Here is a 27,915-nt window from a genome sequence, read left to right on the forward strand (position 1 = left end):
TTGTGAATTTTCTTTCAGAGAAAGCAGCTGGCGGTTTGGCCTATAGGTCAGTGAATATCTTCCGGGCGGCCATTTCTGCGGGGCATACCCACATAGAATGGAAACCGATTGGTTTGCACCCTATGATATGCAAACTTCTTAAAGGCATAAGAGTGGCAAATCCTTCCAAACCCAAGTATTCGGGGTTATGGGATGTCTCTTTAGTCATTAATCTCTTCAATAGTTGGCCATTAAATAATCTTCTTTCAAGAAAACTGTTGTTTGCAAAGTTAGCAATGCTTTTATGCTTGTCAGCTTGTAGACGCTCACGGATGTACCGTATTTGCCGGCGTATAAGATGACTGGGCGTATAAGACGACCCCCTACTTTTCTTGATAAAATGTAGGTTTCGTTCTATACTCACCGTATAAGACTACCCCCACTTCCAACGCAGTCCTGCATAGCCATTTTGAGAATTTATTTTGGGCTTATTAGTGATTCTAGTCCTCCTCCGTGTGGGTGAGCAGTAAGGCTTTATCAGAGGACAGTGTTAAGCGTTTATTGTACACACTCAAAGACTGAACTCAAACCAATTGGTTGTATAAACAATATTGCTTTAGTCACAATATTTTTATTTAGAACCATATGAAAAACAGTCACTTGTAAACATAAGGCTGTTTGTCATCAAACATGTACGGTAAACATAAAACAGTACAAGTGGATTAAAGTTTTCATAACTCCAAGCGATTTTTACAGGATTTGCTGGCGTTCCCTTTAAAAGCCTTCAAAAGCCTCCTCTTCGTCATCTGATATCATAAGTAAATCAATGAAATCTTGTGGTGCATCTGTAAAGCAGTCATCGTATGGATCTGGTAATTCCGTATCAGATGGTGTGGTCTCTGCTTCGGCTTCCTCTTCATCTTGCCACAAGTAGTCGTCCTGCATACCATCTAATGAATTTGATATGCCACACTTATTGAAAGACTTTATGACTGTTTCTGCATCGATATCATTCCAGGCTTTTATGACAAACTTGCACAAAACATCCAACTATGGAGCACGCATGTTTCCTCCTTTTGTGAATGACTTTTCGCAGCTAACCATCCACTCATTCCACTGTTCTCGAATGCGATCTTTAAATGGCTTATTTAGGCACACATCCAGTGGCTGTACCAATGATGTCAATCCTCCAGGAATAACTGCAGCATCTGTTTTTATTTTTGCCAGCCTTTGCTTGGTGCTGGGAGTTAAATGAGCCCTGAACATATCCCACACCAGTATACTACGTTTTTAAAGAAGTCCACCTGGTCGCCTGCTCCATACATTATGAAGCCATAGCTTTACGCCTTCTTCATCCATCCAGCCTTTTTATTTTTTTATTAAAATTGTTTTTTCACCTTTTGGATGGACATTTTTGTTTGCAACCATATCAAAATTCATTGGAGTTTTATCCATATTTCCGATACTACTTAGCGCATAGCCATGTTCATTGCGCAGCTTAATAACGTAGCGATGGAAACTATGTATTTGGCATCAAGATCTGCAGGTAATTTTTGTGCAGTTTTCGTCTTTTGTTTCAATACCAGATTATGCCTTCCCAAGAATCTAGTACACCAGGATACAGTGGCCTTAAATCTGTTGCTGAGATCTGGGTTAGATTTGGCCGACTGAAGTGCAAACAAACGTATTTTATTTTGTGTCACTACATAACCGCTTTGGCGATGCTCATTCAACATGTCTGCTACATGTTTTTCGAGTTCTGGCCAATGTGGGGTGCCTCTTCTTAATGCACACTTACCCCTTGGCATACTCCTTAATGCTTTTTCATTTGCTTTCCAGTCCCGAACCATCTTTTCTGTTCCTATATATTGTCTTGCAGCAGCACAGTTATTATGTTCCATGGCAAAATTTACAACTTTAAGTTTGTAACTGGCTTCATATTTCTTTCTTCTTGCTGCTGCTGGAGCCATGATGGGTTCTTGACTGTTAGCCATTTGCATACTGTACTGTATGTACTGGTGCTGTACTGTATGAACCGGTACAGAGACTGGTGCTGTACTGTCTTCACCACCACATGTATATCTGCTCACCAGACTGCCTTTCCTGTTTACAACAACCAGCCAATCACAGCAAGCGATCTACTGGTACTGGTACCGGTATTTCCTGTGCACACTGCATACAAACTCTGCTTGGATTTGGAGGTTTGTAGTTCCTCTCATGTTCTAAAACGTGTTGTTAGTGTCATCTTTACTACTATGTGCTCACACTACAGGCACTCTCCAAGCATCTCCTTTCTTTATTAAACAGTATAGTGCATTTCAGGTGTGTATCAAAAGAAGGTACCTTATGTAAGAATTCAACATAATAAGGAAGATTGTATAGCTGTCAGTCAGTCATATAAAAACCTTAAAAAGAAATGCAGTGTGTTTTGTACCGTAATTCATTAGGAATGTACCATACTGAAATAACTGCTGCAAAACTGCCATTGGGAACATTCTACAGACCCCTTTCTATGACCATGGACTGAGGAGATCATGTGGTACTGACGCTCCTCTCCTTCTGATGAACGTGAGATTTATGGAAGGAGAGAGAGACGCCAGATCAGCACATGTGGAGGAGCGTGTGTCAGACGCGCAACACAGTGGGGGCCGCCATCTTAGGTGCTTCAGCGCTGCCCGTTATGTTTTCGGACGTCCTGCTGCCTCGTCTGCCTTAATTGGGGAAGTATGCATCGCAAGCAGTTGGAGGCGCGTGTGCAGCTGCAGTCTAGGTAGGATTCACGGCGCCATTAGTTCTGTTTGCTACCTCTTACTTTTTGTTTGCTTTCGATACTTGCACAGTGCCACCATTGCCTACGTAACGTTTGTTCTTGTATTTGAGTGCCCTCCATTTATTGCAATATTATACCTCTACTGCGCCATTTGTTCGATTGTCACTTTTGCCTCATGAAATGTACCGTACGGTACCGGTAACGTTTTGCGGCTCAGTGTTGGGTCACGGCGCAATAATATGCCTAACCAACCGGAGTATGGTCACTTTTTAATTTGTTCCCCAATCTGTATGACATAGTGGCCATTGTCTTGCAGGCATAAAGGTCTTAGTGCACAATAGTAGTGTCGCGCTTAGCCAGAACAAGACACCAAGGTCAAAATGTTTTGATACACTGGATCTAGTGAGTAATTCAAGGATTGGGATCATGATTCTTTCCTTGTTTGAACAACAGATCTTAGGTCTGGCAAGGTTTAAAAGCGGAGTTATGTTTGTTTTTGCTTGCCGGGAGTCGCAAAAGCAAACCACTATCCCGAGGATGGCCACCTCAGGAAGTAGCAAGAGCCAGCATTTAATTGGGGAAGTATGCATCGCAAGCGGTTGGAGGCGCGTGTGCAGCTACAGTCTAGGTAGGATTCACGGCGCCATTTGTTCTGTTTGCTACCTCTTACTTTTTGTTTGCTTTTGATACTTGCACATTGCCTACGTAACGTTAGTTCTTGTGTTTGAGTGCCCTCCATTTATTGCAATATTATACCTCTACTTGTACTTTGTATGGTTTTGTAACCTGCACACATGTCACTTTTTCCTCCTGTAATGCACCATTTCCTATTGTGAAGCGGTCTGACAACTTCGGATAAAGTCTGCGCTATATAAAAACGCATGAATAAATACCGTAAAATTTGGCACCCGGCGTGTAAGACGACCCCCGACTTCCGAGAACATTTTAAAGGGTTAAAAAGTCGTCTTATACGCCGGAAAATACGGTACGCGCACTGGAGGTTACAGGTAGAGTATTTACACAGTAAGGAGTTTCTTTTACTATTACAGGACGTAAAATAACTCTAACCAGGCATGTTGAGTCTAATGCTTTTCCAAGTAATGCTAAGCTATGTGTTGTCCAATGCTTGAAAACTTATGAGGAATGTACTCGCCCCTTCAGGCCTGAGGGTTCTACCCAGCTTCTGATTGCTATGCAGAAACCGTTTAAACCAGTGTCCGCTGCGACAATTGCCAGATGGCTTAAATTCATTATGAAAGAAGCTGGTGTTGATATTCAAATGTTTGGGGCACATTCTGTGCGTGGTGCCATGGCATCAAGGTCCTATATGTTAGGAGCTAATATCCAAGATATTATGCGTTGTACGGATTGGTCATCTGAGTCGACTTTCAAAAATTTTATTATAAGCCGGTGGGAGATATAACATCAGTTTTTTTGATAAAGCGTTAAACTAGCATAATCCGAAGCCTCCGGTCCTGGAATAGAATCAAAAATTAGCTAGCATTTGCGCCAAGAATTTTCAATTCTATTAAGGACACGGAGGCGGGGAATATTCCACCCGGCTATGTTACAATGTGATTGTTCATGCTTTCCCACCCGTTGATATGATTCTGAATGCTAGTAATAAGCAGGAATTACGGGTTGTTCATGTTTGTTTTTCCTAGGTGCAGATAAGAAGGTTGAATATCAAGTTTCTTCCGGTTGAAGAATTGCGATGGAACTGGGTTTCCTGTTAACTTCCAAGTTGGAGGATGTTCGTAATATTGTTAGTTTAATTGACTTTTTCTGCAATTCTAGCAAAGAAAGACGATGGACTGTTCCCAGGGCTCTTATGAATGCTAAGGAAGTGTGGCTGATGCAAAGCATCATGGACAATGTAGTTTATTATACTAAATTGTATGTTTATTGGCAGCTGTGATTTTATACAGTAAAGAAAGAGATAGCATAACCCTCGCCTCTGTGTCCTTAATAGAAATGAAAATTCTTGGTGCAAATGCTAGCTAATTTTTTATTCCAGACTTAGCAGTTACGAGTCTGGTCAGCTGGGAGGTTGTATGCCTTAATCTGTGCTCTTGATTAAACTCCATTTTATGCATAAGAAGACATCGCTTCGTTTCCTGATTTATCTTACATCACTAGGTTTAAGTCCTAAATTTGGCTTCACATCCGGTGATTCTGGACAAAACACGTAATTCCTCCATGCCTTAAAAAAGTTAATGGTAATATGTTGCTTGGGTAAAATGCCAAGTCTATGGTATTTAAAACTGCAACAAGCAGTAAAACGAGCCAAAAGACCCAAATCAGGTTGGATTCTCCAGATTTTCGAAGCCCCAAATGGCTCGATTTAGCTGTAGCACGCCTGAAATTGCATTACTTCAAAAGAAGTCAATGGAAAAATACATGCACTCGATTTTTTCATGCTCCCGGTTATAAAACCTTGGCACGTATGAGGGTTTGAAAACCAGACTACTGCGAATTGCTTTCAACTGAACTTCAAGAACTACAATTAAAAATATCTGTCTACAACTCCAACACCTACTGTACTCTTACCGTTCTCTATATTTAGACTCTTTACTACCTAACAGCACTCTGAAGGGACAGAGCATAAGAGTAACAACTTCTGGGAAGTTGCTTTCTTAGGACTGGCTGGAAATATAACGAGTTATATTTCAAAACACTGCATTTCACCGAAGATTGAATATTTCCAGCAACGTTAAACATTGACCTCGGCATTTTGAGATGCATGCTTGTCCCTTCGGAGCACAGACACGACACGACACGCTGCAATTCTCTGCCCCTGTAGTGACATCTGAGGTTACAGAGCTGGCAGCACACAGCGAGTTCTCCAGCTACCTGCTCAACCTTTGTTCCCAGGAAAGGCCACCCTGGGAGACCCTTAGAAGCTTGTGCTTTCACACGGTTAGACCAGTCTGCACAAACAGAAACCTCCACTCGCATGCCCTCAAACACCCAGCCGAAGGACGCTGTGTCATCACGTGATCAGGCAGCAAACAGTGGGAGGGGGAATTAGACAGGGCTCCAGCCAATCAGCAGGTCGCGTCTTCCTCAGATGTACGTAGCGCGAAAGCGGAGGCACGCAGCGTCCCGGGGAACGTTCGGATGTGAAGTGGGGAAGCATGGCTGCCAAGGTAAGTCTAGCAGTGCTACTGACATAAGGGTCAGAAAGCAGCAGACGTTTTCCGCTGTGCTGCAGGTGCTCACAGTAGTCAGGCAGCACTGGCACAGACACTGCCAACACGAACTCAGAATATTCTTGAAACATAACAACCCAAAGTAAAAAATGTTTAAACATTTTTGACGATGGAGGGGTCATGCCCTGTTATCCTAAAGAAACTGCATTTTGATGAGAAGCAGTTTCTTTGGCTTTGCTCACAACGTGGATATGAGGTTTCCCTAACGTAAGTGCTTTTATGCAAGGATGTGAATTTAAGTTATCCCATCAAAGCACCGCATAGCAGCTGACAATTCACCTTCACGTCGCAACTCCCCTTGATCAGAAACACTCGCTGCTCTAGTTGAACCCATCACTTACTCCACAGAAGTACCTGGCGGAGGGAAACACATCCTGCTTCAAAATGGATTGCAGTTTTCAGAAAAAGACCTTAAAAATAAATATCTGCCACAGTGTGTTCTGAAAGACTCACCGCTGCAGTTGTCTATTTGATTATGTTCCCTTTGCGCTGTGAACGTTTCAGCAGTCTTCTATCTTTCTTTTTTTTTTTTTTTGCAAATCTATCATTGTGAGGTTATTCGTGATATATTAACTCTCGTTTTGCGACCACTAATAAAAAAAATTCAGAAGAAGGTTTACATTCTCCTTACGTCCTCGTCACAGTCAGTTACTCGTGAGGGAATCCACCTCTTGACCTGATCCCCGTCTCGGTCAAGTAATTGACTGTGACGAGGACTACGGACTAAGGATAATGAAGATTACCGGTAAGTAACCGGAGCATTATTTCCAAGTACAGTTGAGCTGGTTAGCGCTTTCTTTCTCTTAACACCCGAAGACTATCATGATGGACAAAAGGAAAAGCCTGTGACTTGGCCATATCAGACTAGATGCATATGTCAGAAGCCATTGCAGTATGAAATTGACGCGAGAGGACGTCTGGTTCATGTTCAGCAATTAAACTTACAGCCCCTTTAATTTAGCCAGCCGAGTTGTCATTTTGTGTTATTTGCCCTACCGTTTGTGACGACTCCTAGTTGACTAATTAGATGTGAATGGTAATTGTGACATACTACACAGGTGTTCCAATCTCTGAAATAATTCAGGCCAAACAGTGGTGTGCTTCACAGCTGTCAGAACCCACTGATTGTGCGATTTGACAAGTAACAGATTTCATGTAATAGCTATTTATTGTTGTTAAACACACGGTTCCCTTTTCTGTTTATGAACGGTGATTTATCTCCCTGGTTAGAAACGTAATATGTTGTTTTTTCGCACTTGTTTTCCTGCTCTGGCATACTTCATGCATTTGGCAGAATAATATTATGTAAAACAGACAGCAACGTCTTGTTTGTTGTTATTTCTTTTGCTCCACAAAGATATAATTGAACGTTTTGATGTGATGCAAGTGTATAGACATGTAACACATTTATTCAGAGAGAGGCCACTTGCTGCACCTCCGTCTGTTTTACGTGTAGGAGTTTGAGATATATCAACAGTTCTTAAATAAACAAGAGTGCCTCATGGTATTTCTTTAAGCCCTTCAGCTTAATCAAAATACATGGATTTGTACTCAATTAAGGTACTTAATATTAAAAAAAAAACCAGCCACTTCACTCCCCTTTCCTATCCTTCGAGCACACTGTGGCTGAAATGCCTTTGATTCTAAGGACATAAAAAAACTATTTGGGCATGTGGTGAAATTGATCATTCAGTAGCAAAGTCTGGTAGGCAAGGCAAGCTCCTTATCCCGCCCCCCCCCCTAATCTCTGAAGTCGTAGGGGCTTTTGAATGACCTCAAGGGCAAGGAGTGGGTACAAATAGAGCACGAGGAGAGTGTTCTTTTTGACTTTTATTTCTTATTAATGAAAGTGTTTGAAATAATGTGACCTTGACCCTCAAAATACTTGGACATTTATCTGAAAATAATAGTATGCCTGAACCTTTTCACTCATGCACCTTATAAGAACCTGAAGGTTGCCACCATGTAGTGACTGTCTTGGACCTTCATCCTTTTAGGGTTGAAATTAGCCATATTTAGAAAAACTGAACTAGGGTGTACTTAAGAATTTGGGGTACGAATGCTGCTCACTGTAACCAGTGCTGCTGGGCATCCACCCAGCCAATAGTTCTGTGGGTCCATGGAGTCTTCTTCACTGGATGTCAATAGGTACAGATATACAGAGCTTGGCCCAGTATGTGTCTCTTCTTTGAGATAGTTTCATGCGAATCAAGAGGAACAATTCCTTATTAAAGCATGGGCTTGTCTCTTAGCCCCTCATTATTTAACATCTATATGGCACCCCAGGCTAAACTTATTGACCCCTTCAAGAGAGTTGCTATCGTTTATGCTGATTACACTCAGATACTGTTGATGTTCGAGCCCAATTCAACTGACATAGGCTCCACCGTTCAGACATGTCTAGCAAATGCACTGATCTGGCTGTAAGAGAGCCATCTACAGTGCAATGCGGATAAAACTGAGATTCTTCTCTTAGAGCCTGCAAAGGAACAGTTGGTGTGTAATGAGCGGCTGAATAAGTTTCCCCCTTCTCCTGCCTCAGTAGTGTGTAATCTCGGGGTCCGTATTGACAACAAGCATCATTATCATTCTCAGGTCCTTTCTGTAGCCTGGGGCGTGCTTTGATGTATTGTAGTGAATCAGAAAATGTATGGATCTTCTTCCTTTATCTGCCCGCAAGAAATTTGTCTGTTTGTCAATTTCTGCCAGGCTGGACTACAGGAATATACTTCTTCTGGGGATCCTGGACAAAGGGGTCAAAAGATTGCAAGCTATACAAAATGCATCTGCTCACCATACTAGGACGTTCCCAGATGGGACTTGGTTACTAGACATCTTTACAGTCTACATTGGCTTCCGGTTATGGAAAAGATCCTTTTTAAATCTTTGGTTTTTGTGCTTCAGTCCTTATATTAACGTGGCTGTAATATCTGATTATTAGGTTCCATCAATACAATGTCTTGCCCGCTTTGTCCTCGTCTGTACTCCAAGTTTGAATGCCACAATTTTAGCGCACTATATGGGGTGGATGGAGCGCAATACCTCTTGCCTTGAGGAACATACCCGAAGAACTACCTTTCAAGAAGGCCCTCATAAGGCATCTGTTTGCTTAGGAATAAGGTGATCTAAGCAAATGCGACATAGGTCAGATTTAGCACTGGAACACTGTGGCAGTAACCTAGAGCATTAGTATAGGTGCAAGACCACTTTGTTCACACAGTTACAAAAATGATATCTTTACCCTTAAGAGCTCATTTTTGTAAAGACTGAGTCACAGACCAAGGGGGTCTGAAGGCGCTACATTATTTCACCTAGACCTGATAGTAGATGTCTTCCATCCTCGCGAAACAGGAAAGACGTAGGATTCTTTCAAATCCCATAAAGAATCAGTCTCTTAGTGGCAGGGAACTGATAAACAAATTGGTGCTTTCCTTCTGTCAGGCAGTTTTTAAGCATAGGTTTAGACATGGCATTTTTCTTTTAAAATTGTATTTTTTAGGTATGTTTGCAGTTTAAAATAGGAAAAAATAGTTTACCATCGACCCAAGTTGCCAAGGCCTAGCTTTACCAAGCCTTATTGGGATATGTACAAGAGATCTGCATTTGTACAAATCCCGAGTTTTTAGCTTTTACCTTGAATGTTGACAGGGTGATCTTTGTGATTGCTCTGGTTGGAGCGTGACGTTTTTTTTCAACCCACATTTGCATGTTATCAGTTCTTTGATAACTCATGGTTCTTCTGTCGCAATGATTATTGCCCAACCAATACAAAGTTGTAAAATCATTTCCATGCATCGAAAACATGCAAACTCACGGACAGCCTTTTTTCAGAATCTTCGAACTAACTTTATTGGTTCCCAATCATTAGCTGATAAGGGTTTTTATGGTCTAATTGGCGCTCTGCCTTCTATCAAGACAGGGCTGCCGAAGCGTCTGGGCATGCTATCAGAAATTATAAAATAGAATTTAAAAGTGCCCTATGTTGCATACATTAAAATGGTATTCAACAAATTAGAGAAGACCTATTTAGGTCAATAAAACGTCTTTCAAAAACATTACTTTACAAATTGGCGTTCTAAACCATAACATTTGAGTTTTTCAGATATGCATTTTCATTGCAGATAAAATAATTAGCAGACTTACTTTCAGTTTATCTTCAACTTCCACATGATAAGGTAGCCATAAACACACTTTACCGTTCAGTTCTGCCAGTGACATCATACTCCACCACTTCTCAATGTGTTCTGATGGAGTGAAATGCAAGAGAGAAGGTACTAACTAATCTAGTGTTAGGAGGGCTGTTGTCCCACAGCCTATGTGCCTAGAGGGATAGGCTTACTTCCAATTTTGCTTTCTTTGCTATTTTGATGCCTGATTCATTTGAGGTTGTGACTTTTGGTGCTGTTAGACGCCAGTGATAGACAGTTCTTTGGTTAGGTGTATTAGAGGGTTTACCTTCATAGTTTTGTCAGAGGATGGTAAGGAGTTCATGTCCTATTGTGTTGAGGCTCAATCTTGGTTAGATCGAGCGAAAACACATTTCCTTTTTCCCGTCAGTGGGCGGGTTAAGGATGCTTTTTAGCAGTGCAGTTGTTGTGTTGGTGGGTACTGCCGCTATCTAAGCAAGAACACCAGCGCTTACATTTCCAGTTCTGGAAGGTATGGCTTGGGTTGTGGAGCCAAAAGCTGACGCCATGCAGTTCGTGTTTTCATAGTGAGTTGTTTATGAATGGCAAATTTCTGCTAATGTGATATCTGAGGGACCCGATGCAGCAACAATGCAGTAGCGATTGTAAGCTGGGGTCTGAATTCTCTGTCCTGTATCTGTGAGCTGTGTTTGAATTGCGATGGAGGTGAGTGTTTGGCGATAACTGCCAATTCTATTTTAGTTGTATTGAGTTTCAGGTAGGTTATAAACATTCATTCTCCGGTCAAGTCAGGGTATGTAAACGTTGCAGGCTCATTACCTTTTTATGTATGGCGTAATTGGCAATCTGATGCACTCCAGCTCATTACAGAGATTAAAGACCATAGGGACAACACTGGAACCTTGTGTGAATCTACATAGGACTGGTAGTTGTCTTTGACGGGCCCATTTGGGCTTGCTTATTTGTTGAGCACACATTCACCTGAAATGCCTCTTATGTCGCAGGACAGGTATTGGGATGCCTAGCCATTTAATAATGCTGTGGTTTCTGTCAGTAAATATTACTGGTCATATTTGAATGTCAGTACTATTTAAGGTTACTGAGAGGAAAGCAGGTATGTCTTCAAAAGTCCTCTGAGGATTAGTCAAAGAAAAATGCCTTTAAGACACAGAGTTGAGGGCCTAGGCAGACAAAGGTATGCCACCACTTCACATATTTTAATCCCTGGTACTGTCAACAGAAAGAGGTGTAGAGCCTGATGTAACATGATGATTCGTCTGTCGTGGATGTCGAGGCCAGCACCTGTAGAACGCTTGGCGAGGGATAAAGAGGTTATTAAAATATATCTCTTTTTCACTGGTAGCTAATCAAGTGTTGGTGTCCCATGTTCTCAATGCTGTTGCTCATGGGAAAACCGGGTGAGTTGTTGGAGTATTTGTAGGTGTTCTCAAAGGCAGTTTAGTTGAGGTAGCTTTCATAGGACAAAGCTTTGTAGGTATAATTTCAGCTCTTGAAATATTTGGGTTCACGATACATCTTTATTAAATACAGGCTCAGCGTTCCTACTTGTTTAACATGATTGAAGTATGGGCCTTGTCAGAATTGGTGAGGTTTATCAGCACCAGGGGAAAATGTATTTGGATCTGTGGTATCTTCCACCCCTCACCCCCTTTTCCATCCAACTAAAGGGCTGTATATGAAGCTCCAAGTTGCAGTATCCTGCTCTGATACCTTCTCTTACCTTTATATGTCTTGGCAATGGGTCTGACTCAGGTGGCTATAGATCTTAAGTCCAAGAAGAATTGGTTGGACTTACTTACCATTACCAGTGATTTGTTATTACAAAACATATTCTACTTATAATAAACAAAAACATCACAGTCAATTGACTTATCCTTCTGCTCTACAACACTCCTATTAGAGATTTGGAATGATCATCGAAACTTATATTGTGTCTTTGCCTCAGAGTAAATATGCGGGAAGAGGCAGCCTCCTTTTCGCCTCTTCTTGGTTAGTATAATTCCGTAATATAATTACTCTTAGTCCCTTGTTATTTTCAAGGAATTTCCTGCTAGGTCCCTAATTTAAAAAATATTTTTTGAGGCTGCCTCTGCATTCGTACACATACCGTTGAGCTGACACCCTAGTTCATATGATATAGCAATGTGTCGGGTCCTGAATCTCTGGCCACTCCCATTATCTGGCTATGCCCCATTAGGCAATCCTGAGACCCAGGTTATAGAACATTCTGTTGTATTTTTGTACTGTAACACCCCTCAGTATTCCCAGTACTGTATTATTGGTTGTTAACTGGCCCCTAGTGTTTCATTCAAGCATTTATACATTTCATCCCACTACGTCATCACTCAGGGGCAGAACTTTAAGCTGTACTGAAATCTTGCACCTGACCACTTCAGTCAGACACTGGTCAGGCTCCATTTCCCCTATTATCTGCATCCTAATTTGGTTATAGTAGACCCTATGCAGCACATTTATTTGTACCAATCGAAAACCTACGCAGATAGCAATTTCTTGTGAGTATTGCAGTGCTTCCTTCCAGTCTGTGTTTTTCAGTCTCCCAAATCTGTTACCCTTTTGGCCCTCAATTTTCCTGCTTCTCCTAGAGGTTTATTAATTAATATTTTGTAAATCATGGAGACTGCTTTGGACCAGTTTTTTTGAGGAAAGCCTGTAGTCCCATGGGCTAGAGTTTGGGCATCCTCTCAAGTATGAGCTTGCAACTTGTATGAGTGTCTTAATTATAGAAATGCTTCTGTGGGCTCAGAACTGAACTTCTTCGCTACCTGCGCAAAGGGCTTCAGTGGGTCAAGCCCCCCATTATCTCCTTATTAGGATCTTTCTGTAATACCCCATCTGTGAAAGCATTGCAGCTGTTTCCTTCTCTTAGTCCCTTACTTGTTCATATAATCCAGTCAATTTGTTTACCGATCCTAGTGATCTGTTGGCCACCTTCCACAACTTGGTCACAGTGGTGGTGCATTGTGACAGGTCATCATGTTTCTTGGGGCGATGTAGTACCACTTGGTACCCCGTCATTTCATAGCATGTCAAGGGTTCATGGTGGTGCATGAAAGTCCATTAATGTCTTGCAAGTTAATGGGGCACCTACATTTGGAAATCTAGCAGTGTTATTTTCTCTTTATATGCTCCACTTGTCAGTGTCTTTAGAGAAATGCATGGGGGTGCCTTTTCCACAGTGATGTGCATAATGTGTCTGTGAGAAGTTGGCCTGATATGTAGTGTTTCCAATTCTGGAACCACTGGGTATCAGTCCAAACAAACCCCAAAGATGTCAGGTTGTAAGTCAACCTTGTTAGACAAGCTATCCTAGTGGTAGCATGGACTAAGCAGCCTTAAAGGCTTAACTTAAGAGGTCGTGTTAAGCGAGCTGTTTTACCACATACAATCCTGTAATCAAATGAAAGGACACCACACAAGTATATATTGTAAAAATATATGTATTTATTTCTAAATTACTCCCCAGTACTCTTTATGAGGAAAGGGGCACAAGCGTTAAATCAAAAGCACAGTAAAACATATAAAGTTGCACAATTATGGATGAGGGCGGGTGGCCACTCAGACCATATACTAAAAAAATGGTATAAGGAACACTTATCGAACAGTGGTTAGGCCTAGGGCCTAGAGATTCGCTGGGAGCAGTCAGGACTAGTAATGCTGAAGTCGGGAGTAGCCCACAGGAGACGGGTGCAGCACGGAAAGTGCGGCGCGCACCAATGCACTGTCAATGGTGCGTAAAAGTTAGTTAAAGTGAATTAAATGATACTTCCGCTGAACCTAGAAACACAAAACTTTAGACACAGACCCTAGAGGTGTGTACCAGTGTGGGAACACCGGCGTTGCAATGTTACCTCACCCACAGGCCGTGGGTGCACAGGGTCGAAGTGGCGTCGGGTTCTGACACGCAGGTTCTTGGTGCTTGAAGCTGTTGCAGCTGCAGGCGATGTGAAGCAGAAGTGTCCGGTGCGATCCAAGGGTGGATCGAAGTAGAAAAGTACCTGCAAGCAGAGGGGACAGAGTCTGGGTCACTCAGCAGTGACCAGGGTGGAACCAGGACGGAACCAGGCAATGTCGGGCGCAATCAGGTGGATGTCGATAGGCTTCTCTCCGCTGTCACGTGGGCTCTGGGGCATCTGCGACGTCCAGGAGCGGGTCACGATCTGTCCCACGTAGGCTCTCGCCGTCAGCACCGTCGGCTTTAAGATTGCAGCAAACAGCACTTGGCAAAAGCAATCCACGCGGAACCGGGAGATTGCTTATCACTCGAACCAGGAGGGTCAGAGTGGGGGCTCCTTTTCACAGGAGCTGGTGCAGATCTGGAGCAACCAGAAAAGCGAGTCGTATTTCAAGTTTCGTCGACACAGGGGCCACAAGCCAGCTGGCAAGTGACCGGGCCAACGCGTCGAGCCCACACAAGCAGAAGGGCCCCACGCAGCACTCGTCGAGTGTGGAGGGGTGAGCTTTGGTGCAAGTGGAGCTCGGGGCTGGGGCTTCTCAAACCCCGGTGTACAGCTTCGAGGGTCACTCGTGGGCTGCACGGTCAGCGTCTCGTGGCCTTTTCAAGATGGCGTGCCCCACGCTTCCGGTCGCCTCCACGGGTCTCAGCTCTGCAGGGACTGTGGATCGGGCAGGTAGAAGGCAGGCAAGCTTGATCTCGTCGATCTCTGTCGCTCGAGTTCCGGCGGGAACTGCAACAAAGCAAGGGTCGAGGGCTGGTTGGTACCTGTTTGCACAGGGTGGTCACTCCTTGACCACAAGGGAGATTCTTCAGTCTTCTAACGTCGTGCAGAAAGTCGAAGGGTCCAGAATTCGTTTCTTATGTTTCTTCAGGATGATCTGAGTTGCATTGGGACTGCTCCCCCTCTTATTCGAATCTGGGGGGTTGGACATCCTGCTAGGTCCCCTCCTATGGGTGGGACCCAGGAAGGGGGTGGTTACACCCCTCTCCTTTGATCCTGGCCGCGCTGGGACAGGGGCTGGGAGGCCCCAGAACCGGTTTAGCCGGATTATGCAAGGGGCAGCCTTGTGCTCCCCAGGCAGTGTCTGGTTTCTTTGAAACCTCCCTACTCCAATCCACTATCTCCTGTCTGGGGTGGTTTGACACCGCCCTGTGACAGGAAACTCTTTGTCCAGGCCTCCTCTGCCGAGTTTCGGTCAGCAGCAGGAGGCCAGACCCGTGTCTGTGGCAGGGGCATCCATTTTGTGGATCTGAGGCTCATTTTAAATCAACCGCGTTTTAGCAAAAGTAACATGTCGTCCCCTCTAGAGGGGTGGAATGCTACCCCCGTCGCCAGGACTGGCGAGGGGGTAGTATTCCAAATCGTATGACACCTTACACGACATGTTTTGATAAAGCCAAACCAAAGTTGACATATAACCGCGAGGATTATAATGCACTTAATAGTATATGGTTTGGCATTATCCCGGAACAGCTAAGGGAATTGGTCCCGACAGCTGCAGACAGGCTCAGCTCATGCTAGAGCACCATCTCACATTAAACCACGCACTCTGCCTTCAGGATTGTTAAGGCCTGCCATAGGAGTGGCTCACAGGTTTATATGTGTCCAGATAGGTTTAGATATAGGCATACTATATCTAAGCAAGGGGTGATTACACCACCTTACCCCAGCTGAGTGATCAGCCAGTTGTGTCAATTTTAGATAGCCAGCCAGGGGTGGCAAAAGATATGCTGCAGCCCCTGGTAGGCCTTGGATGCACCTATGCCCTGGGCACCTATAGTGCTCTGTACAGGGGCTGATAAGGTGACCCAAGCCAATCTAGTTATGCACCTAGGGTACATGGAATCCATTTTACAGAGAGAGCAGATAGCCTGGTGCCCTGATTAGCAGGGAACCAGGCCAACTAAGTCGAAAACCAGCTAAACACAAGGCAAAAAATCTGGGGTAACCATAGTCAGGTAGCCACCTTCCTACATAACCCCCCCCCCCAAACGAAAGGAGATAAGGCTATCCTTGTCCAGGTAAGCCTTTATTGCCTGAGTGGCCATATAAGGAAGTACCTGCACTAGCATGGGTACCCCCTGTCTCATGGTCCACTAAGCAGTCCCTCACCCTAGGGGTATTAGAGGGTCTCCACCATAGGGAATCACTACCTTGGGTGTGTTTATGCAAAGTTAAAGGCTGGTTTGGATAGGGAGTATTGAAGTGAGACCCCACTAATTTTGGGCTCAACTTCCTCCAATTATCTTCCACCATGTGGGCCTTTCTTTCTTCAACTGAGTTGCACTGAGCTCTCAGGGTCAACCTCTGGCTACCTAAAGCTGGAGGCTGAGTCCCTCTGTTTGGCTTGCTGGAGGGACAGTTCAGGTTTGGGCCCTTTGGGTCCCAGGTTTGGCTGTGCCCAACAGAATCCACCTGTGGGAGGTCCCTAATTACTTTTAAGGGGGCTCCCTCAGGAGTTTTTAAAGTTTTCACCTTACTAGGGCTACTAGTTTTGGTGCCCCTAATCCGTTGATGGGGGTGCTTTATTTGACAGGGGGCCCTCTGGGTCTCACTGTCCTTCTTGTCCTCTGCAGCCCTGGGCTGACAAAGGCAAGGTAGAGAGGGGCAGGTTACCTGCTCCAGACTGGGTCCCACCTGAGAAGGGTCCACTGCCATCAGAGGCTCTGTCAGGCCAGGCCTAACAACCTCTGGGGCAGTTCCTTCATCAGGGGTAAGATCAGTTCCCTGAGGAGGCTGATCCTGTCCTAATGTCTGGTGAGGGGGAGATTTCTCTTCCTCCTCCATGCTCTCAGTTTGGGTGGAGTGATCCATCATTTCAGGCTTCACAACACACATATCTGTTTGAGTTTGGGCTGTGGCCATCACAGCCCCACCAACCTTTTCAGGAGGAGACTCAGTTTGGGTTTCTGCTGTTATCATAACAGCTTTGCTATTCTGTTTTGGAAGAGCTTCTGGTAAAGATGGGGCAGAGAGTTGCTCAGCCCTACCAACCTTTTCAGGAAGGACATCTTGAGTTGGGGCTATAGCCAGTACAGCCCCACTAACCTTTCCATTGGAATTTACCATTCTAGAATGGATTTCCTGTTCAACCTCAGCCCAGGCTGAGATTTCCAAATCATTACCCAGTAGACAGTCTACAGGCAAGTTTGGTGACACTGCCACTCTCTTTGGGCCAATGACACCTCCCCAGCTGAGACTTACTACTGCCATGGGATGATTTGTTTGGATGCCATCAATGTTTGTTACCTGGTATGTGGCACCAGGTAAAAGTTGCTTAGAGGGGACTATACAGTCAGCCACCATGGTGATGCTAGCCCCTGTGTCTCTAAAGGCTTCAACTTTCAAACCATTGATGATGGGTTCTTGTCTATATTTGCTCAAGGTATTTGGGCAAACAGAGAAGTTGGCAAACCCCATGCCAGTCTCATAAACAAGATCATTTGGGGATGGGGACCTGGATAGGCCAGGGTCCACCTGGGCTCCAAAAGTAAACCCACCCAGATTCCTGGGTGTGCTCCCACTTCCTGGGGGATTACTGCTGACAGTAACAGGAGGTGTTGGAGCTGGCTTTGGAGGAATGTTTTCTTTATTGCCATTCTTGGGACAACAGCTGTCTGTTTTGTAGTGCCCAACCTGTTTACAGGCATGACAATAAGGCTTTTTCTCTGTTGAAGAAGTGTCTTGGGACCCACCCCCCTTCTTGGAGTTTTGGGGCCCTGGGGAAGTGTTTTCTTTACTTTTATCCCCACCCTTATCTTGAGGCTTGGTAGACTCCTTCTTCTGGTTATTGTCCTGATTCTTAGGCCTAATCCTGGTTCTGACCCACTTATCTGCCCTCTTTCCCAATTCTTGGGGAGAGGTCAAATCTGAGTCCACCAGGTGCTGGTGTAAGAGCTGGTTCTGACAATTACTAAGGATCTGCTCCCTCATAATCAAATTATACAATCCTGTGAAGTCATGTACTTTGCTGCCATTTAGCCAACCCTCCAGAGCCTTAGTTGCACAATCAACAAAATCAGTCCAGTCCTGAGTCTGTGTCTTCTGGGTATCTCTGAACTTTAACCTGTACTGTTCAGTGGTTAAGCCAAACCCATCTATCAGAACACTCTTCAGGACTTTGTAATTGCTGGCATCCTCATGTCTGACAGTGAGGAGCCTATCTCTCCCTTTCTCTGAAAAGGAGTACCATAAGATTGCTGCCCACTGTTCCTCAGGAACCTGCTGTACCATGCAGGCTCTCTCCAGAGCAGTCATCCATTTGTGGATGTCATCCCCTTCCTGATAGGGGGGCACAATCTTTGTCAGGTTTCTACTATCATAGGACCTGGGTTTCTCTTTAGGAACTTTGCTGCCACCAGTGGCATCTAAGCCACACAATTTTCTTTCTCTTGCTAAAGCAAGTTTAGCTTGAGCCAAGGCTACCTCTTCCCTTTCTATTTGGAGTTGGACAGCCCTCATCCTGGCCCTATGCTCTTTTCTCTGGGAGGAAGTCATCCCTCTTTGAGATTCTCTTGAGGCACTAGAAAGATGAGAGTCCCCTGATGGAGACCTCACCCTCCTGTTGCCTGGGAGAATTTGGTTATGAGATCTGGAGTGGTGCTGGCCCTCTCCATTCTCATGTAGGTCCAAGTTGGCCTGGTTAAGCCTGGCAACCTGTACCTGGTTTCCCCTCTGATCCTGATCTTCAGGCTCTTCTACATCAGAGCTTTCCTCTTCCTCTTCTTCCTCCTCTACTTCATCTTCAGGAAGATCCTCATTCTCAGGGGAGTTTATCCCTTCACCTGTTTCTAAGGGAGCCTGACGCACCTTATCTAAGTCATCCTTTTCTAGGAGAGCTACTAGGGAAGGAATGGTAGGGCCTCTGCCCTTTTTTAGCCCCCTGGCTGTGCACAAGGCACTCAGGTCTTTGTGGCTAAGGTTGTCATATCTGGATGTTGTCCCTATAGGATCAACTATTACAGGAGCAGAGCCTGAGGCTCTACCTGTATCAGACATGACTGCTAGTGAGGTGTAAGTGATGCACTTACCTACACTAAGTGGTTTCCTACTGTACCTTGCTAGTGAGTTGTAGTCAGGGTGTGCTAATCCCTTTAATCTACAACTACTAAGTTCAGTAGAACTTAATATGCTAAGCTTTTGATTTATATGTACCTAGAGGTACTTGATGTGATCTTTCAATTTGATAAAGATTGCAATGGTAAAACAAACAGCAAGCTCAAATCCGCACCGCTGCACACCAATGTGAGAAGTTGGCCTGATATGTAGTGTTTCCAATTCTGGAACCACTGGGTATCAGTCCAAACAAACCCCAAAGATGTCAGGTTGTAAGTCAACCTTGTTAGACAAGCTATCCTAGTGGTAGCATGGACTAAGCAGCCTTAAAGGCTTAACTTAAGAGGTCGTGTTAAGCGAGCTGTTTTACCACATACAATCCTGCAATCAAATGAAAGGACACCACACAAGTATATATTGTAAAAATATATGTATTTATTTCTAAATTACTCCCCAGTACTCTTTATGAGGAAAGGGGCACAAGCGTTAAATCAAAAGCACAGTAAAACATATAAAGTTGCACAATTATGGATGAGGGCGGGTGGCCACTCAGACCATATACTAAAAAAATGGTATAAGGAGCACTTATCGAACAGTGGTTAGGCCTAGGGCCTAGAGATTTGCTGGGAGCAGTCAGGACTAGTAATGCTGAAGTCGGGAGTAGCCCACAGGAGACGGGTGCAGTACGGAAAGTGCGGCGCGCACCAATGCACTGTCAATGGTGCGTAAAAGTTAGTTAAAGTGAATTAAATGATACTTCCGCTGAACCTAGAAACACAAAACTTTAGACACAGACCCTAGAGGTGTGTACCAGTGTGGGAACACCGGCGTTGCAATGTTACCTCACCCACAGGCCGTGGGTGCACAGGGTCGAAGTGGCGTCGGGTTCTGACACGCAGGTTCTTGGTGCTTGAAGCTGTTGCAGCTGCAGGCGATGTGAAGCAGAAGTGTCCGGTGCGATCCAAGGGTGGATCGAAGTAGAAAAGTACCTGAAAGCAGAGGGGACAGAGTCTGGGTCACTCAGCAGTGACCAGGGTGGAACCAGGACGGAACCAGGCAATGTCGGGCGCAATCAGGTGGATGTCGATAGGCTTCTCTCCGCTGTCACGTGGGCTCTGGGGCATCTGCGACGTCCAGGAGCGGGTCACGATCTGTCCCACGTAGGCTCTCGCCGTCAGCACCGTCGGCTTCAAGATTGCAGCAAACAGCACTTGGCAAAAGCAATCCACGCGGAACCGGGAGATTGCTTATCACTCGAACCAGGAGGGTCAGAGTGGGGGCTCCTTTTCACAGGAGCTGGTGCAGATCTGGAGCAACCAGAAAAGCGAGTCGTATTTCAAGTTTCGTCGACACAGGGGCCACAAGCCAGCTGGCAAGTGACCGGGCCAACGCGTCGAGCCCACACAAGCAGAAGGGCCCCACGCAGCACTCGTCGAGTGTGGAGGGGTGAGCTTTGGTGCAAGTGGAGCTCGGGGCTGGGGCTTCTCAAACCCCGGTGTACAGCTTCGAGGGTCACTCGTGGGCTGCACGGTCAGCGTCTCGTGGCCTTTTCAAGATGGCGTGCCCCACGCTTCCGGTCGCCTCCACGGGTCTCAGCTCTGCAGGGACTGTGGATCGGGCAGGTAGAAGGCAGGCAAGCTTGATCTCGTCGATCTCTGTCGCTCGAGTTCCGGCGGGAACTGCAACAAAGCAAGGGTCGAGGGCTGGTTGGTACCTGTTTGCACAGGGTGGTCACTCCTTGACCACAAGGGAGATTCTTCAGTCTTCTAACGTCGTGCAGAAAGTCGAAGGGTCCAGAATTCGTTTCTTATGTTTCTTCAGGATGATCTGAGTTGCATTGGGACTGCTCCCCCTCTTATTCGAATCTGGGGGGTTGGACATCCTGCTAGGTCCCCTCCTATGGGTGGGACCCAGGAAGGGGGTGGTTACACCCCTCTCCTTTGATCCTGGCCGCGCTGGGACAGGGGCTGGGAGGCCCCAGAACCGGTTTGGCCGGATTATGCAAGGGGCAGCCTTGTGCTCCCCAGGCAGTGTCTGGTTTCTTTGAAACCTCCCTACTCCAATCCACTATCTCCTGTCTGGGGTGGTTTGACACCGCCCTGTGACAGGAAACTCTTTGTCCAGGCCTCCTCTGCCGAGTTTCGGTCAGCAGCAGGAGGCCAGACCCGTGTCTGTGGCAGGAGCATCCATTTTGTGGATCTGAGGCTCATTTTAAATCAACCGCGTTTTAGCAAAAGTAACATGTCGTCCCCTCTAGAGGGGTGGAATGCTACCCCCGTCGCCAGGACTGGCGAGGGGGTAGTATTCCAAATCGTATGACACCTTACACAACATGTTTTGATAAAGCCAAACCAAAGTTGACATATAACCGCGAGGATTATAATGCACTTAATAGTATATGGTTTGGCATTATCCCGGAACAGCTAAGGGAATTGGTCCCGACAGCTGCAGACAGGCTCAGCTCATGCTAGAGCACCATCTCACATTAAACCACGCACTCTGCCTTCAGGATTGTTAAGGCCTGCCATAGGAGTGGCTCACAGGTTTATATGTGTCCAGATAGGTTTAGATATAGGCATACTATATCTAAGCAAGGGGTGATTACACCACCTTACCCCAGCTGAGTGATCAGCCAGTTGTGTCAATTTTAGATAGCCAGCCAGGGGTGGCAAAAGATATGCTGCAGCCCCTGGTAGGCCTTGGATGCACCTATGCCCTGGGCACCTATAGTGCTCTGTACAGGGGCTGATAAGGTGACCCAAGCCAATCTAGTTATGCACCTAGGGTACATGGAATCCATTTTACAGAGAGAGCAGATAGCCTGGGGCCCTGATTAGCAGGGAACCAGGCCAACTAAGTCGAAAACCAGCTAAACACAAGGCAAAAAATCTGGGGTAACCATAGTCAGGTAGCCACCTTCCTACAGTGTCTTTGAAAGAATGTCTGTGGCGCTCAATACATCATGGTCTGCAGCATGTATCAGACCTTAGGAGCATACTCCTCTGTGTGGCCTGTCCTAAAAGTGAAATGGAAACAAAGCACCATTATTGATCATTTCTCTGATACTAAGACAGGATCTTGCCTTGGTTATGTCTGTGGAATTCTTCCACATTTTTGTGATTTGGAATCTCAGGTATGAAAAACATTCACTTGGAACTGAGAAAACAGAGACTTATTCTACAGTATGATCCCAGGCCTAAAGCAGATCAGTACAAACTTGTGCCAATTGATGCAGATACCCGGAATATTTCCTAAACAGTTTAAAGCCTTAGAACATCGTGTCAATATATGTGCCAGGGTCTGCAATATATAGTAGGATTTCAGCCTCCTACAATAATATATTCTCATCTCATTGTGTGCACTTTTGAAGCCCTCAGATTAGACCTTCACATGTAAACAGTTTGCCAACTATTATAATACTAATACAAAGAGTGATGACAAGAGGGGACATCTTGCCATGTTCCCCTTTGTTGAGTGAATGGTTCCGAGTAGAGCTCATTAACTTGCATTTGTTCAATAGGGGCAACATTTGAGAGTTCAATCTAGTACTGTAATTGTGAGCCAAGGCCCATTTTCCAAATCACAGCCATTACCAACGTCCATTTGACAGTCAAAAACTTTACCGGCATCAAGTGCCCACATCGTTGGCTTTATATTTATGCTTGTTTATTCCAGACAACTAAACAGTCCTGCATTATGCTTATTGCATCTGGTGGGGGATAAAGCCATACTGGTCTGAGTGTATTAACGTTGTGACTACTGTGTTCACAGGGGTTGCAAGAACTGTAGCCAGGATTTTGTTTAGTGTATGGAAATGGGCTGGTATGCCTCGCAGTCAGTTTTCAGCTGGCCAGTTTTGCGAAATAACAAAAATGTTGTGTTGTGGGGCTAGAGGGGCAATATAAGATTTGTTTTCCTAAAAGGCCTCTTTGACATACTTTTCTTGATTTACTCTAACCTATGCAGAGTCTTTGTCAAGTGGTGTTATGCTGTATCAGCACTTCTATTTATATGCCCACTGCCATACTTAAAAGTACAATCCAAATATATAGAATAAGATGCTACAAGTGTTGTTTTCGTTAATGATTTCACGGAGGTCCTATTCATGTCGCCTCTATGTTGTCACTGATGGAAACAGCTGACACGTGTTTCGTTACGAACTTCTTCAAGGCTTATGTGTCCAAAAAACGTCAGTCCAAATAGTTGAGAATGATCCCATAAGTAAGTGAAGCAACTGTAATTTACGTAACAATATTAGGGGACAAATAAATGTAAATCCTACTTCATGTATTTAGCATAGGCTTGCAAGATAAAAAGGTTCAGATGTAGGTCTTGTAATTCTAGTATGGCGTCGAGGGCTCTGATATGCCCCCCTATTTTCGGCGCAGCGCACCGTATTATGATCATAGTGTCGCTGCGCAAATTACGGGTGCTCCTCTTACTTATGGGAGCATTCACAACTATTTGGACTGATGTATTTTGGACACATAAGCCTTGAAGAAGTTACCGACGTAATGAAACACGTGTCACAACATAGAGGCTATATGAATAGGACCTTCGTGAAATCATTAATGAAAACACTTGTAGAGTCTTATTCTGTATATTTGGATTGTACTTTTAAGTATGAGGTCACCACAATTGGAAATGGAATAATGTCATAAAATACATTTTTTTGCATACATTTACTTGTACTACTTTCCTGTGAGCTGTCACGTTGTTAATTTCATAAACTAGCTACACTATTCATCAATAGTGACATAAAAACTTGAAGAGTGCCGAGGTAAATCTGTGTTGTTTAAACTAGCATAGGAGTTCTTTAGTACTTATATTGGGTGACATCCGTGGTAGTGGTGTCTTATGTTACCTTGAGTGGCACCAACACTGGTATTTGACTACAGAATAATTTTACAAAAATACTGTTTCATAATTGATGTGCTGCCCTGTATTCCACCGCTACTATTCTCTCTGCTTTGTTACATTTAAAAAAAAATGACAGGTGGTAGGAAAAATTAAAACCTATATTATTTTGTAACATATAATGTAAAACCTGAATAATTGGTTAGTGGTTCAGCACACTGGGTGTAGATCAGGAGAAGTGAACATGTGCCATTAAGTTTCATTGCACAATCCTATTTCCCTTGACTAAGTTCCCCAACAAGTCATGGACCTTTTTACGTTCAAGGTAGGCAGATGCCTTAATGCAGAATTGTGTTAGAAGTGCAGGCAAAACCCTTTCAAAGGATAATATTGGTTGAAATGTAATTTCAACAGCTATATCTGTGAATGGGATGTAGAATGATATTATTTTCTTCTTCTCTTATAGTTTATGCAAGACCTTTCGATTTTGATCTTGTGTGGTATAATGGTATTGGTTAAACAGTGTATAGATAAGAAATACTGTTTTGTTTCTGTCTTCGTATTTTTAAGACATGATTTTTGGTAGCCTTCTTGACAGGTTGAATTCCACAGCAAGAATTTTTCCTGCACCCTCCTGCCTCTTTAGTTGAGATAAAGTTCAGGGCTGCTAGCAACAACACTTGCTGTACTCGGTAAGCAGTAGAATGTTGTGGTCATTTGAGCATCCCTTTTTGATGAAAATGTGGGCAAGCAATCCAAGTCTTGACTTCTAAAGGTGAGCGAGATGAGTGTAGATACAGTACAATACATTTATCTCAGGAATAGTAAAATATGAATGTCCAGCCAAGAGTTGTGTGTAAACAACACTTTTAAAATAACTTGTATTTTAAAAATATTTCAGTATAAATCGGATCACTTTGAATTGCAAATACAAAAAGACAATGTTACGCAATATGGTACAATGACATGAAAATTACTTCAATAGATTGGTAATCTTGTGGGGTTACTGGAGAACAGTATTCAGTACTAAGATCCGAGTCATGAGCTACACGCTATGTAAATACGCAAACTATTCTTATCTCAAAACTCTGTTTCTCACTAAGCTCGGATGTACCTAAAATGGAAAAGACAGGGAATCAATCCTAGTATTTTGGATGTGGCATCCCAAGGTTTGCAAAATGATAATGTTCTTTATGAATGTGTGCACTGGTTTCAGAATGGAGGATCACCCCACCCCACCCCCCACCCCACCCAAAGCATCAGATATTTTACCTGATTTTTAAAATAACATGCATAGCCTTATATGTTCATAAACACTTAAACAGAACTTCAGAAAGAAAGTCCAAATGTCAAGCGTGCCTGCAAATTTTGAAGTTGGAGTCTTTGAGTTCATTCACTTAGTATAACCTAACACTGGACTGCCACAGGCATACCGGGACATCACTCCAAAGCACCCAAGGCTCAGGATTATCACAAAAGTCCCCGAGTCCAGTTAGATGGCATAGGGCAAATCCAAGGGAGCACTGAGGCAAATGATTAAAGTAATTAAAGGTGTCACGAAGAATGGAACGTTTGACCTGCAGTGGGTCCATCTCTTGGGTGCCGATCTTTCCCTGGTATATAGGGTAAAACTGTCTCTGAAGATGTCACAGCCATCTGTACACGATGAGGGTAAATCTCCAGCAGCCTGCTGCTGTCTCGTGCTAAGGTGTAGATCGGGCCCAGATATTCTTCAGTCTCTCGGTAGTATAAGTTTAGCCTCCTTGGTCTGGCTGGGGGATTTAAACAGCAATTGCAGCAGGACAGGCAAGCATATATTTGCAGGCATTGGCATAGCCTCAGCCATGAGAGTGTCAGCACGTCTGCTCCACACTGTGAATACAGTTCGAAACCAAGGAGTCTATAGAGTCCATATGACTGATTGGCAGCTTCAGGTTTTATCAAGTTGTGCGTTGTATTTTGTTTGGGCAGTTGGGCACAAGTGCAGCTTGCAATTTCATATTAAAGAAGTGCAAGCCAACCAAGCTGGGATCCCTCCTCAAGAAACATTATCTCTGCCTACATGTTAAGGTTCAAAGGGACCCTCAGGTGGTTTCTCTAGCAGAAAGCAATGCACATTCCTGACTACCTCAAACAATGGAAGACCATAATGCATCAGAATATCATTAGCCTCTGTGGGAAGCACTCATTCTACATGTTGTGAATTATCCCATGATATTTCCATTACCCTTAGCTACGGACTTTGAATAAAATTTAGCTTCAGCTTTTATCACCACTATATGGGTCTGTCTATAAGACCACACACTTTATTAAGATTCCATATTAACCATAATAAAACCATATTAACATAGTTCCAAGAAACTGGAACCTCAAACTTTTTATCAACACTTAGGACTAGCTCAATAAAGGAGACAGGTCATATGTGAATACCAAATGAGACAGGTGTGCTGTCAGCTCCAAATGACTGTTTAACCATATTGAATCATTTTCCAGGTGAGCTGCCGGTTAGAAAATGTGTCTCTTTGCATGGTTACTTCCATTTTTTGCAGACTGGTATTGAATTTGCTCTGCCCCCCTGAAACCTGATTAAATTAATTGCCACATTAAACTTTCCAGTAAATTAGTGTATGGTGCAGAAAATACACCAACGGCATGAAAGGTTAATGCCACCTAAAGACTTCAGCACATTTTGTCATCCACTCGGCTGGCAATGAAATATGTCTTTAGGCCTACATCTGTAGCCTGACTGCTACCGCTTTAACCCTGCAGACAGGCCTGTCCAAAAGAACACCGTTTTAAGCGATATCAAATTCACTTTTATATGTATTTGTAGTCACTGTCTGTAGGCCTTGCAGCCCACAAGGTAGGGTGTATTCTTATTTCAAAGTACAATATGTAAAAAGGTAAGCATTGGCCGGTTCATTTAGTGGCTGATAAAAACACCCTCCACCCCTCTCTACCACACCTTACCAAATAAGCTATTTTCACTGCATAGGTGCAGTGGCTTTTCTGCAACAGAAGTTAAAGCACAGTTTCAGTGCTAACTTTGTATGTTGAGTTTAGAAGAAGACACAAAGTCCATTCAACCACCCTTTTTAAGATCTACTAAAATCCAGTTCAATTGTGAAGTTTGATTTTTGATACATATATAGCAAAAGTGACTTTTAGAAGGTCATACTTTCCCTGCCTGAAGCACCAGCAGTCTGATTGGTATATGCTTGCCCGCAGCAGGCCTGTCAATGATTACTTTGAGGTGTGAAATCCTGCTCTCATACCAAAGACAATGGCTTGGACCGGGCACGATGGTTTGAATGAAGTTTGCGACACAGCGTAAGTCAGGAGGAAGCAATTGGCCCAAGAACTACTTTTGCAGTCGTTGAGGGTATTAGGCTGCTTGTTACTCTTTTGCTGCCTATGCAATAAACATTCTCAGCTTGACACAGCCTGGAATCCATGACCTCGCCTTGCTCCTGCAGGGCACCAGCAATGTAATCAAATCAAAAGTGGGCTGCTGGTAATGAGCAATTCAGATATGTGGTACCACTGCGGGCTGAAACGCTTGCTCACCCTTGTTGATACAAGTACCGTACTCTTTACTCGCGTCCATATGGACATTTGTTAAAACAATGCAACCCCAGAACAAAGTTTTGCTCTGGGATGCATCTCCGCGGCTTTAATACAGGAAAGAATGGTCTATCTATTGAGTTAGGCGACCCAAGCGTAAATTTGAAATAGCTGTACAGGGGTTAAGCTTTTGTTCCCAGCCTATTTCTCCTCCCGCCCCCACACTTGTGCTTAATATGTTCTAACTGATATTGATGTCTGTATAGATAAGCACATCACTGTCAAAGCGTATCGAGCTAACACTTGAGTTTGTCTGTAAAGAAAAGGAAGTT

At 44.1% G+C, this 27,915-nt stretch overlaps 1 protein-coding gene across 1 annotated transcript in view; it reads left to right on the forward strand.

The window, feature by feature from the left end:
- Positions 1-5,498: 5,498 nt before the first annotated feature.
- Positions 5,499-27,915, forward strand: part of SLC25A13 (solute carrier family 25 member 13) — a 785,732-nt gene continuing 763,315 nt past the window's right edge. The window contains exon 1 of the mRNA XM_086941927.1: positions 5,499-5,898. Within this exon, the coding sequence (XP_086798053.1) occupies positions 5,887-5,898 (12 nt within the window). The 5' untranslated portion in view covers positions 5,499-5,886. The remainder of the gene's footprint in view (positions 5,899-27,915) is intronic.

This window comes from Lissotriton vulgaris, chromosome 10 (assembly GCF_964263255.1).
Source record: "Lissotriton vulgaris chromosome 10, aLisVul1.2, whole genome shotgun sequence".
In the NCBI taxonomy this organism is placed as follows: Eukaryota; Metazoa; Chordata; class Amphibia; order Caudata; family Salamandridae; genus Lissotriton; species Lissotriton vulgaris.